At 42.2% G+C, this 13679-nt stretch overlaps 1 protein-coding gene across 2 annotated transcripts in view; it reads left to right on the top strand.

Annotated features, from left to right (window-relative positions):
- Positions 1–13679, top strand: part of rock1 (Rho-associated, coiled-coil containing protein kinase 1) — a 47088-nt gene that overhangs the window by 14893 nt on the left and 18516 nt on the right. The window contains exons 2-14 of one of the 2 annotated variants that reach the window (XM_080726660.1): positions 1159–1240; positions 3929–3984; positions 4537–4674; positions 5259–5434; positions 6143–6227; positions 6401–6545; positions 7111–7249; positions 7959–8050; positions 10693–10852; positions 11026–11095; positions 12361–12449; positions 12789–12837; positions 13204–13339. In XM_080726660.1, coding sequence (XP_080582786.1) covers positions 1159–1240; positions 3929–3984; positions 4537–4674; positions 5259–5434; positions 6143–6227; positions 6401–6545; positions 7111–7249; positions 7959–8050; positions 10693–10852; positions 11026–11095; positions 12361–12449; positions 12789–12837; positions 13204–13339 — 1417 coding nt within the window. Of the gene's footprint in view, positions 1–1158; positions 1241–3928; positions 4035–4536; positions 4675–5258; positions 5435–6142; positions 6228–6400; positions 6546–7110; positions 7250–7958; positions 8051–10692; positions 10853–11025; positions 11096–12360; positions 12450–12788; positions 12838–13203; positions 13340–13679 lie in introns of both variants that reach the window. The other variant, XM_080726659.1, reaches the window with a different exon arrangement.

Below are 13679 nucleotides of genomic sequence, written 5' to 3'. Positions count from 1 at the left end.
TATAGTGACAATTTAATACTTCTAAAATGACAAATTAATTTGTCAAATATTAAGAGGCAGTTCGAGGCGTTGTGAGCATGTAGATCTGCTATTTTCACAGTAGAACCGTGTTATACAAAATGTAATGGCTCAACTCTTAGGGCTCATCAGGGTTGGGGAATCCCCAGTTCAAATATGATTATTTTGGGGGTCGCAGCCTGAAAAGGTTGAGAACCCCTGGACTAGAGGCGCTATGATTTTGACCTAGGCTCAGTATGTTAGTATTTGTATGCTCGCTTTGCTGTCAACCATCCTGGATTAAAAAAGATTAGATTAAATCCTGCCGGTGGCACTTCTACTGCATTGCCTGAGGATAACTAGCCCTTATGTTTATAGCTGGTGGGGAACCCACCCCTCCCCTGCTGCATTCTGGTGGTGTCTTCAATGTTGAAAGCAGTTTTACATAATTCTGCAAAGCAAAACTAATGTGTAACATTATGCATGCATTGCAAGGGAGCATTCTTTACACCCTTACATGACCATTCTTTAATTAACGCTCTGGCTGTGTTATGTTATGCTTTGGAGGTCATGTGTGCTATAGGTAGTTCACTCGTAGTATTACCCTTAAATCTTGTGTAGAATTGATAAGACTGTCATCACCACTGCTTTGGCGGCTATCTGAGATAATGACGTAGGCTGCCTATATTTGAGAAAGGAGCTTGTCCAACTTGCAGTGCATCAACATGCATTGTAGCTCTAGGAAACGGGTGATTTTGTTCAGCGGTTATCATGAGGTGCTGCCCTAATTACCCCAGTCAAAAATCTATTTGTTTCCCAATATGTTATTAGACATGCGTCACTGTTCTATTACTCTATCCTATTCATTCTCCCTAGAGTAAATCATTCCACACAGGGTAGCTGTGAGGCTGAATTATCCAAACACGCCCCTTTTAAATCCTTTATGGATCCGTTATTAATACATTTAACAAACTCAAACTTCTAATATTTAGACTGGCAGTGAAATCTGAGCTTTGAGTTGTTAGTCTGTGAGATATCTGAAGACCAGAAAAGCCCTCTTGGTTGCTTTTTATTGATGCTGACAAGCGGAGGGAGGAGGAGATGTGAGAGGCTGTAGTATTGATGTTTATCTTCTTTTCAACGCCTTCTCTCCCCCCGCAGGACGGCTTGGATGCGCTGGTGTACGACCTTGACTTCCCTGCCCTGAGGAAAAACAAGAGCATTGACAACTTCTTGAATAGATGTAAGTAAGCATATACAATGCCTTTCCCTTCATGGCCTCCTTTGCCCCCTCCTCCTTGTCTTTCGCTTCTATCATTCATATTTGCAGACCCCCACTACATATTGGTATAAGCCTTAGCCCAGGAACGAGGGCTTTTTTTGGGTCACCGCCTCCATGCAGGCTCGGGCACAATTGTGTCTGCTCCGTAGTGTTCCCCCAACAAAGGGGCTTTCATGAATGGCTGGTGACCCACATGATGCCTATCATGATGGCTTCCCTCTATCGCGGACTGGGGAGGCTGGGAGCTATGGTAGACATACAGGGGTAGAGTACAAGTCTATGGAGGCGGAGTCTGAGAACAACTATGATGAGGATGGAGTAGGACTTTTTAAGGATAACCATGCAAATTGCAAAGCAATTATCACTGTTGGGCAGAAACCTTGTCTTTCCAAAAAAAGAACTTGTGTTCCAATGGATCCATTGTAGTTATTATTCAGTCAGTAGTCAGTCAGTCACAAGCTCTTGGTAATACACTGTACTTTTCACTGATTCAATTTATAAAACCCACAGACAGACTTAACGACTTTCAACCTGGAATCCGTATTTTGGGCATGTCAGGCGAAAATGAAATGGGGCATTCATTTGTGGAAAAAGTAAAACATAAAAATATGAGAGATGAAGGTTTCTGCCAGACAGCGACAAAATACCAACACAAAGCAAGGATGAATCTACGTACTTCCTTGCTTGAGCCGACCTGCCCATTTAAAAGTATGCATTCCCTCAGCTTGCCCCGGGCCGGTTATTTTCTGTAGTCCGCTTTTGTCTGCATGTTGACCCATGTGCTACTACAACAGAGTTCAGTTGTGTTCATCATTTATTTTTTATTAATTTCTTAGTCTAACTGGGGCCGTTCAAGACATGTCCACAGTTCTGGCAAACTGAAATCTGAATTCTCCTGTTGAAGTATCACTGCAAACTACTGCACAGCCCTGGGGGAAAGCTGTCATTCCGCATTTGTTCAATTAGTTTTGGTACAGTACTTTTAGTGTTCAACAGCCAAGTGGTGGAAATGCTGTGATGGACATTAATGGACTAGCTGTCTTGTGAGAAAGACCTGTCGCCAATGGCATGCGCTGCCTCAAGGGCTCTGGACTAGTCTGAATGCTTCCCAGTAGTGCTGCATGCATTCTGTAGTGCACCACCCATCACATCAGCTGACAGCTCTGTTCATATTACAGGCCCTCATTTAATATAAAGTATCCACCTGTTTCCGCAAGAATTTACTGTAGCATTATCTGTAGGACACTTCGGGTTAGCAGCAGACATACAAGCTCACGTCACGTCGCAGATGCAACCGTTGTGAGCTTGTAGATCACACTCGGCTGCGGCGCCGGAAGCTGCCGCACACCTTCTGCGCAATGCATGATGGGATGTTGGAAAGTTGTGGATAAAAGTTCATATAAGTTCTGGAACCTCTTTGAATAACAGTTGTTTCAATGTTGTTCATAATTTCTTTTTTAAATGCTAGTATAGGATTCTAAGTAAGAATCTTGTTCCCTGGATCTCCTGCCCTAAGTGGAAATGACTCACTCTCAAATGTTCTTCTTCTAATAGCCTCAGCCATGACTTTTATTTTTAGATGAATTGAACTTGGATGCCCCCCCCCCTTTCCATGCACTCATTCCTGTGCCAGTTGTGACCCATGTGAATCAAATAAGTATCCCCTTAGTTCAACTATGACCAAATTTGGCTGAGCAGTGAATGTTGTCTCCCCTAGGGGAGCCAGCATTGTTGCATCAGGGAGAGGCCTGTTCTCAGTAAGCAGTAAACTTACTCCAAGCTGCCTCTCTCAGCTGTGCAGAGGCGCGTGTATCAAAACAGCGTCCAGGTTCTGACAATGGAAGCTTGTGATTGGCTGAACCGGAGGTAGGGAGCGCTCCGTTGCATTCGCCTGGACCGTGCGGAGGTGCCGATCGAGAGCTCACTCGTATATAGGTTATAGGTAATATAATAGGCCTACATCATGCGATGTTTCATGACATATAACACAAGAAATAATCATAAACATTTTATATTTATAAGGTCAAGTATTATACTTAATAATTGGGACTTACAAGAAGTAAAGAACCATTATCATAGTTATAATAGGACTACATTTTTGCAGTAGTTTAGGCATTTTGGGGTTTGATAAGGTTGTGGGCAGAACAATTTGTCCTTGTTTGTTATTTGACTATTTTTCTACTTTAATTATAATTAAAGACACTTCATAGTGAATTAGTGATTATAATAAATAGCCTATGTCGTGATTGTTGTGATAGCTAGATCAGATTGTGTTTATAATACAACGCCGGCGCGCCTCTGTCATCTCCACCGAAAACAAGCGCTCCCCCCTTGTTCCATTGTCAGAACCGGGACGCTGTTTTGATTCACGCTGCAGAGGCCCATTGTCAAGGAAGGGAGGTTTCCTCTCCTGTTCCCTTTGCCAACAGTGTGGAAGTTCTCCATAAATCCGAATAAATTACCCCCGTTTTATCTGGACAAAGCAAGCACAACACCCACATTTGGTGAAAGTCAAGAAACAGGATAGCGGTGATCTGAACTTACTTGTTTTTGTTTGGGGGGGGACAGTTGAAGAAGTCATTCAAATCTGAGGATAAGGCTGTTCTCATGAGATCAATGCAATATTTTGTCTTTGCTTCTCTTTTCCAGATAAGGATACAATTAGTAAAATCCGGGATCTGCGTATGAAAGCGGAGGACTATGAGGTAGTTAAAGTTATTGGGAGAGGAGCATTCGGCGAGGTGCAGTTGGTAAGGTTCCCATTGTTTCTTGGTTTAGTGTGACCCACTTAACAGGCATTAACATTGCATTATATTATTCATATACTTTAGAAAGTATCCTAAGTGCTATATTATGATGACGATTATTATATTATTATGGCTATTATTATAGTAATAATGATATTATCTGCTACTTTCTCAAATCTAACAGCATTTTTACAATCTTGGGGTTTTGACATTCGTCATGTCGGTAAATACAGTCCCATTCAATTGATATGTTTTCCCCCAAGAGCAATTCAATGGGCGCCGGAAGACGCTGGATATAGTATTCCGCGAGGCATCATGGGAAACTGAGTTTTTTCGCTCACTCCCGGCCACCTATCAGTTATCATGGTAACCAGTTAACACGTCTGTGAACGTGACAAGCACTTCACGGGGGGGGGGGGGGGGGGGGGGGGGAATCGTTATCATGTTCAGAGTTCAGACGTGTTGGGCATCTCATGTGTTAAGCAAATCCCACCCTTTGACCTTTTCCAGGTAAGACACAAAGCAACAAGGAAGGTCTACGCCATGAAGCTGCTAAGCAAATTTGAGATGATCAAGAGGTCGGACTCCGCTTTCTTCTGGGAGGAGAGGGACATCATGGCCTTTGCCAACAGCGCCTGGGTAGTGCAGGTATAACACGGCAACGGCCCTCAAAGCTTCTGTGAGACCTCAATACCATTATGCAGGGTTCCCACGGTCATGAAATTCCTGGAAATATTTTGAAATTAGAAAAATATTTTTCCAGTACTGGAAAAGTTTTGGAATTGATCAAGGGTCCTGGAAGGTCCTGGAAAAAATAGCTGTGCATTGTCTTTGGTTATTGATTGTGTTAATATCTCTGAAATGACAAATTAAACATTGGCCAAATTGTCAAATTTCAGAGGCAGAAATTGTGAAAATAGCAGATCTACATGCTCACAACGCCTCGCAACACGAGGCGTTGTGAGCATGTAGATCGGCTATTTTCACAATAAAACCGTGTTATACAAAATTCCTCAACTCTTAGTGCTCGTCAGGGTGCCGGGATCCCCAGTTCAAATATGATTATTTCGGGGGTCACAGCCTGAAAAGGTTGAGAACCACTGGTGTACACTACCTGTCTTTGGTCATAGGAGTAAAAGCGACCTGTTATTGAGCTGTGGGAACCCTGATTATGGATCATTACTGAATAAAACATTTCCATTTTACCCCCCCCCCCCTTTTCTCCCCTGCAGCTCTTTTTTGCCTTCCAGGATGACCGCTACCTCTATATGGTGATGGAATATATGCCCGGTGGGGACCTGGTCAACTTGATGAGCAACTATGACGTTCCAGAGAAGTGGGCTCGCTTCTACACAGCTGAGGTGGTTCTGGCACTGGACGGCATCCACGCCATGGGCTTCATCCACCGGTAAGATCCAGGCCAAGGACCCCTTAGTTGAGAGAGAGATGAACCAGGGACCCCCACAACCTTTCATAGATTCCATATGGTTTCGTCGTTTGACAGCACAATCATCGGTGTATTTTGGATTCATGTCAATTCGTGTTTTCAGATATTTAGCCACTTGAACCGTTAATACTTAATAAACTTGACCTTTCACTCTGTACTTAGAGTGCTCTTTTTCCCCTCTACAACAAACCTCTTTGCAGAAAATAGCTGATCTACAAGCTCACAACGCCTCACGCTGCGAGGCGTTGTGAGCTTGTAGATCTGCTATTTTTGGCAAAAGTTATCCGAATATGGACACTAGGGTTCAAGTTGTTAATATAAAAAGGATTGGAAGATTTGGAAGACCCCCTGTAGTTGTATGCTTTCTTCCTGTCAGTAGATTTCTGCTCTCCCCCTATCAGTATTTGTTTTGAAGCTGTCCTTAAAATTATATCACCATTCAAGGAAAACCCAATATTGAATATTAACTAGCTGTTTTCATTTATAAAATTTAAACATTTAATCATTATGTAAGTTGTGTATGCATAGGGCAGTATTTGTCTGTCTACAAAGTGGGTGCATAGCTTGTTGCAGCGAAGCCCTTCTGAGGCTTTGTGCATCAGTAGATCTGTGATGCCTTGTGCTTTGGTGTGTTACAGTGTGTCTCTTTTGCTTGGTTTGTCTCCTCAGGGACGTGAAGCCTGATAACATGTTGCTAGACAAAGCAGGCCACTTGAAGTTGGCAGACTTTGGCACCTGTATGAAAATGAACAAGGTATCACATTCAGTCTCTAGTGTCCCACTTTATAACAAGCATTATCACACCACTTGCGTGGTATCTATGTAAGAGATAATAAGTCAGTGCTACGTCAATTACACTCCGTGCCATGCTTTATTTTCGCCTTATGTGATCGAAATTGTCTATTTGCCTGTTGCCCCTCCCCTCAGGACGGTATGGTACGATGTGACACTGCAGTGGGAACTCCAGACTACATTTCACCAGAGGTACTAAAATCCCAAGGAGGAGATGGATATTATGGCAGAGAGTGTGACTGGTGGTCCGTGGGAGTCTTCCTGTATGAAATGCTTGTTGGTGAGTGTGACTATGAAGGTGAAATGGCTGTCTGGGACCATACGTTAACTGCTAGCTGAAATTTGAGCTCAATATATATATTTTTACTGGCTTAAATCTGATGTCAATAGTGCTGTATGAAATTAATAAAACAATTGGCAGAAATGCAAAACCAGTGATGGAACAAATAAAGGAACAAGAGTACGACGAAGAAATAAAACGACAATTATTAATGGACTTTCCCAAAAAGGTGGCTTTTGAGACGATGGTCTTGACTTGCCTTGTCTGAGTTTGTTCCAGGGCCTGTGAGCCCTGACAGGAAAGGCATGATTACAGTTTGTCACCTTTTGTATGCACCTATTGAATCGAAAGGAAGGGTTGCATCGAGTCTTGTTTCTGTGGCACCTATCCTGTGTTTCATACTGCTATTTATTCTCCAGAATGGACATTCTAGCTCTTGTGTCTGACCATGTTTATGTTGCACTTGTATGCTTTTTCTCATGTTTGTCTATGATTGTTCCATCATGGGCAATCGCTGTGGACATAGCAGTAACTCACAGCTTGTTATGCCATTCGTTGTGTACAGGCGACACGCCTTTCTATGCCGACTCGCTGGTGGGGACGTACAGCAAAATTATGAACCACAAGAATGCGCTGACCTTCCCCGATGACAGCGACATCTCCAAGGATGCCAAGAATCTCATCTGTGCTTTCCTGACTGACAGGTGAGATAGCCTTAACAAGGAGCAGTGGTTCGTGAAGAGGGACCTTATCTTAAGAGTCTTTCCTTGTTTGGGCATTGATTATCCTCCAGCACAAATGTATTGCTGTAGGGAACCAGGATAGAAATGCCACTGAGAATGTTCCACTCAGGGCAGAACTCTTAAGTGACTGGTGCATTCCAATTCTTCACCAGACACTTCCATAATGTTAGCAGCCACAGATGTAACTCCCCAAAAGTAACTGGCTGACAAAGTTAACGACCAGAGAAAGCATTTACCATAATTTGGCTGGCTGTAAAATTCTGTCTTGTCGCACTCCACATTGAGAAGGCTACTTAAGACCATTCATATGGTACATCTGATACAACAAACACATTATAAACAACATTAAAGCCTAAAGCTGGTTGCACACTGCACTGCTTTTTTCGTTGGGTTTTGGAAATCCGAATCCGGAGGCCAGGGAGAGAGAGAGAGAAAAGAGAGAGCAAGGGACTCAGTGGCGACAGCTGCGAAAATTGGAAAAAATCAACCCCGGTCCGAAAATAAATGCGAAACGAGCAGCAGTGTGTAAATGTGATTGACATAATATGAGGTTTATTTTTTATTTTTTATTACGTGCTCCGAAATTAGCTCAGAGAAACGCAGCAGTGTGCAAAGACCTTTAATGTGAGGAAACTTTGAAACATGCGTTGATCAAGCCCTCTCCATTCAGGGAAGTGCGACTTGGCAGGAATGGTGTGGATGAAATCAAGAGGCATCCTTTCTTCAAGAATGACCAGTGGACATGGGAGAACATCAGAGAGAGTAAGTTACATGCATCCGTTACATTGCTGGAGAAGATTAGAATTGTCAACATCATATCTTTACATACAGTATTATGTTGTGGGGCAGATTCTTTGATAGCAGCCATACAACTCAGCAGTCCTGTGTGTCTCTGAAGCGCTGATAATGTTGTGCTGTTTACTCCAGTGATTTCATTGGAAATATCTCAATGTTAAAACTACAACCTTCACTTCTTGGGCTTTAGTGACTACCCTCAGTAATCATGACATTGTCTTTGTTTTATATTTCTATGGCAAAATGGAGATCTTCAAAATACTATAGTATGAATCAAGTTGATATAATGGTGGCAATAACTGTATTGACATGCTAGACGTATTGTATACTTCTCCACAAAATGCTTTATGGTAATAGACGGACAGGAGTTTTCTCTTTTCAATGAAAGAAAAATAAATATTGTAGTTTCTTTTGACTGTAAAAATCATGGTCAACTGAAATGCACATCAAAAGCATGATGGTATGCCTCTTTTTTTTTTTTACTGCTTTTGCAAATGGCCAAACAGTGACAGGAAATTCTTGAAAAGGGACCATTCATTCGATATCCTCTACAAGACTAAACGTGGGCTTCCCGTTCCATTGGAGAAGTCTGCTAACAGACAGCCAGCCTAGTGCACTGGAAGCCAAGAGCAAGGGGTGAAGCAGACCATCGCAAATGCTAGTGCTGCAGGGCACTGGAACTGAAAGAGATTAGAAGCAGGAGAGTGAAATCCATTGCCTGGCCTGAGTTCTCCTCTGGGTTTATATTAAAACCTCTACTGGGATGCCTTTAGCTCTTTGACACTCAGCACCCCTCTACCGCGTGAATGAAAACAGCATCCCAGTTTCGACAATGGAACAAAGGGGGGAGCGCTTGTTTTCTGTGGAGATGACGGAGGCACGCCGGTGTTATATTATAAACACAATCTGATCTAGCAATCATGACATAGGCTATTTATTATAATCACTAATTCACTATGAAGTGTCTTTAATTATAATTAAAGTAAAAATAGTCAAATAACAAACAAGGACAAATTGTTCTGCCCACAACCTTGTCAAACCAAAATGCCTAAACTACTGTAAATGTAGGCCTATTATAACTATGATAATGGTTCTTAATTAGTCCCAATTATTAAGTATAATACTTGACCTTATAAATATAGAATTTTTATGATTATGCTATATATGTTATGAAACATCGCATAGTCGAGCGTTGCGACGGTCGCATGAGCCGTCTCAGCGCAGTTACCGACTTATGTGCCGTAACTTATGGACAGAATAGTAAATCTTCAGCCCCCTAATTTCGTCACCTCCGCGCGGTCCAGGGGAACACAACGGAGCGCTCCCTACCTCCGGTTCAGCCAATCACAAGCTTCCACTGCCGATACCGGGATGCTGTTTTGATACACGCCCCTCTACCACGCCTTTAGCTATCCAGCTACGTCAGCTCAGCTGGCTGCTTGACCCTGGTTTAACGATTACAAAGTTGTTTTCCTAAAGCAGATTTTGAATGAATGTATGTATGAAAATGCTGCATAGAGCCCCTGCAGGTCATGGAGGTTCTGGCTTAAAGGCCAAACTTTGCAGATTATAAGCCTTTTATCTACTTATCTACACTGGCAATCTACCGCAAAAATCCAGAAGATTGATCCCGCAGGATTTTCTTGAGGAAAATATTCATAGAAGATCACGGTGTGGAAGATAACAATCTGTGTAATTGACGGCGAAAGCTTATCAGCACTACAGTGACACATACAGTGATGTATTGTGTGTTTTAAGTGTAAATCTATAGCTTAAGGCTAAGAAGGGCAAAATATAGCCTACCGTATTTCACACATTCTTACATGACGTGTAGCTTTGTGGAAGACCTCATTTTTTCAGTCAGTGTCCACTCACATGTTTCGTAGATCTACAGGCTTGTTGATCAGAGGAATTTTGCGTGTGCGACTGACGAAAAATTAAGTACAAAATCTACAAATCACCCTTAAAACACTTGTTGCCAGGATTAAAAAGCCAGGATTTAATATTACATGACACCATTTTCTTACCTTTTAATGTGCACGATGGTGCACGGGTCATGCACGGATAATGCACAGATAGATCATGCACCACACGTGTGTACGCCATTCACAGCTTTCAAACAAAAAAGATCTGCTTGGAAATCCGTTCAGGCGTTCGTGAGCTATAGTGTTTTCTTCAAATGTAAACAAACATGGCTGCCATGTTTGATAGAGCTGTTCTGGGAGTCAAACATGCAGATCGCGATCATGCCGACACTGGAAGTAGGAAGTAGGGGGAGTTATCAAAAACGGCCAACTCAGGTTTGGCACAGGTACACATACGGCCAGTGTTTGGCACACGTCCATTAGCAGAATTTATACACTGTTAGGACGGTGTCGCTTGCTGAAAATAAATGATCAGTGCAACATGTTCAATTGTATTGCATTTGTAACTGTAAAAATCTTGTATGTTTTTTTATGTGTGGACCCCAGGAAGACTAGCTGGCTGCTACGGCAACAGCTAATGGGGATCCTTAATAAAATCAAATCAAAATCAAATCAATTAATTTCAGATTGTGATGCTGTCATGTGATGGAGTGTAAATTAAATGAAGTTTTATTCTTTGTTTAGCGGCGGCCCCGGTGGTGCCTGAACTAAGCAGCGACATTGACACCAGTAACTTTGACGACATTGAGGAGGATCGAGGAGACGAGGAGACCTTCCCTATACCAAAGGCCTTCGTGGGCAACCAGCTCCCCTTTGTCGGCTTCACTTACTACAGCAATAACCAGTAAGTAAACCAGTAAATGGATTTAGGCTGTTGCAAACAACACGGTGTACTCAGTAAACTCTTGAACAGCCTCTGCTTAGCAGTGCCAACAGTCTTTTAATTTCACAGCTCATGATCATCTGCTGATGTGGTTCTGTACAGACCATCTGATGATAAAAATGTTTTATTTCCAGGATTCCTCGTCTCTCCAACACCAAGACTAGTGATAAACGCAGCAGCTCCACCAAGGAGGACAAGAGCCACGTAAGTAATGAGAAGTGGGAACTACTGTAATAACACCAGAAACATCCCCCGCTACCTTTGGAATAAACAGCTGTTTCCTGCAAAAGTAGGCTCCCCTGAAGACATGATACAATGTTTGGTCAAAAAGGTCATATGCCTGTCACAATTATTATACTGTATAATCGCAATTATTCGAGATATTCACGTTTATTATTTAACATAATCGTCAGAATCATTTTCACTCAATGATCTGTATATGCATGCATCTGTTGAAAATGTTTGTATTTTCAAACATTCTCAAAAATAGCAGACGCAGCAGATCTACAAGCTCACTATGTGTCGCCATCTGATGCAGACCTGCTATTAACTCTTTGCCGTCCGAAATAGAATGGTTGTTGGTAGATTAGCCGTGAAATTTCTATTATTATATTATGATCTGAACCGCATTCATTTTACCAGACATCCAGCGCTATATCACGTGGTCTTCATCCCCCATTACCATTCCGCGATCCGGGTTGTTTTACTCACCCCAGTTCCCAGTGAAGTTCTCAATCTGCATTGGCTTAGAGTGGGAGATTCGGCTGACGCATCATGTCCCTGTGCGTTTCACGTGCGCGATCCGTTCACGTAAATGTCCCCTCAAATAATCCACGTGTGACTCAAGAGTAGAACTGAAAAGTTTCGCTAGCATAGCCCCCAGCACGGCTGCAGTAGAAGCACTTGTGTACAGACAGTAACCGAATGGGGGAAGGTGCCTTGGAGAAGGAAAGGGCCATGACATCACTTCTGCTTCATGTCAGACCAGCCATGAGCTATCGATGCACGAGTGGTGACTAGGGAAGGTTAGACGATCGCCGATTTTCGGATGAAAATCATTTATTTCGGTAAATACGGGAAAAGACGAGCGGCTGAGACCCCCCCCCCCCTAGGAAGTCCGATATAGTACGGTTTTAATATTAAGGGGCTCCCCGTGGCTTGGAAAGGGTTAACATATTTAAAACATTAATAGTCAGTATAAAATTATTAAATATGGCCTGTTAGTGATTAGATTTGTATTAGATGTGTTGTTCACAAAGCCTAAAATAAAAACAATGTGAATTTGTAATTGTTCAATGTCAAAAACAATTACATTGTTAATCGCAATTAACAATGTAAAATGTCTTGATCGTGACAACCCTACATACAGTAAGTCAAGGTCAAAATGACATACACATAGAAAGAGTTTTTACAGACAGGCTTTGTGAGTCCAGGTTGCATACATCTTTTCTGTGTTTTCTTGCATTCAGTTGGAGAACCTACAGAAAAGGATCTTCCAGTTGGAAGAGCAGCTCCACAGTGAGATGCAACTGAAGGATGAAATGGAACAGAAGTGCAGGTATGGAATGGCTCATCTATTCAGTTATTTAATTGCCCTGATCTTCGGATGGACCTTGGCAAATAAATATTCATCAGGTAGCCTTGCTTACAAATGTACAGAACACAGAACACTGTATAATTCTGAGTTGTAATTGAATGTTTAAATATTATTGTAAAACATGCTGTAAGTTTAAAATGGTGTCTTATAAACCCATGAGGGTTTTGCACTTTGTGTGCAGGACACAAAAATAAACTAATAAATCAAATCAATCAAGCAAGGGCAGATCAATGTGAAGTATAATGTCTTGAAATGAAATGAACAGAAGTTAAACATATTTTTAAATCATGTTTTCCCCAGAACGTCGAACACCAAGCTTGACAAGATCATGAAAGAACTGGATGAAGAGGTGAACTTTCTATTTAACCTCACTGGGACCTGTCTCTGGGATTAGAAATCTGCACTGACAGAACGGGTGGTTAGCACAGTCACACAACCCTGAAGTTACAATCAAGCTCTTGAAACATTTATGGCGTCCCCATTTTGGGCATGTCATTATAGGCAATAATTATCAAAAATATCCTCAGCCCTATTGCTTAATAATTCATACTCTGTCGTTCACCGGTGTCACATAGCGAAAATAACAGAAGTTGGCTATTTTCGCCGTGCAACACCTCAGAACGATGAAGTGCATGATATCATATGTAGATCAGGCTTTAAGTCGTTAAAAGCTTTGGACTTAATATATTGGTTTGTTGTTTCATCCCTGCTACAGGCCAACACGAGGAAAGGTGTGGAGGCCAGCATGTCTCTGCTGGAGAAGGACAAGATGATGCTGCAGCACAGATCCACAGAGTACCAAAGAAAAGCTGACCAGGAGGCGGAGAAGAGACGCAATTTGGAGAATGAGGGTAAAGAAGTTCTATCGATGTGTGATTCAAACACAGTGAAGTTATGTCTTTGATGTTGTGTGACATGTGCTTTAATGTGCAGTCTTTGTCTTGTGTGCCATGCCTTGTTGTGCCCATAGCAACTAAACCATTCCTCTCACTGTCATTTGATCTGGCCCAAGCATATGTCCCAAATGGATTACTTGGGGCGTGACAAGGTAGCCTGGCATGCCCTTTCATCTTGCTCACTGCCAGCTACACTTCTGGCCACACAGCAAACCATGCAAATGCCCTCATTGTCTTAATGTGCGACGATTGCACTAAGAGGATTCACAAGTTCATGTTCATTCACAAGTCATTA

The sequence above is a fragment of the Nannobrachium achirus genome (genome assembly GCF_963921795.1).
Source record: "Nannobrachium achirus genome assembly, chromosome: 5".
Lineage (NCBI taxonomy): Eukaryota > Metazoa > Chordata > Actinopteri > Myctophiformes > Myctophidae > Nannobrachium > Nannobrachium achirus.
This window is presented reverse-complemented; position numbering and strand designations above follow the sequence as displayed.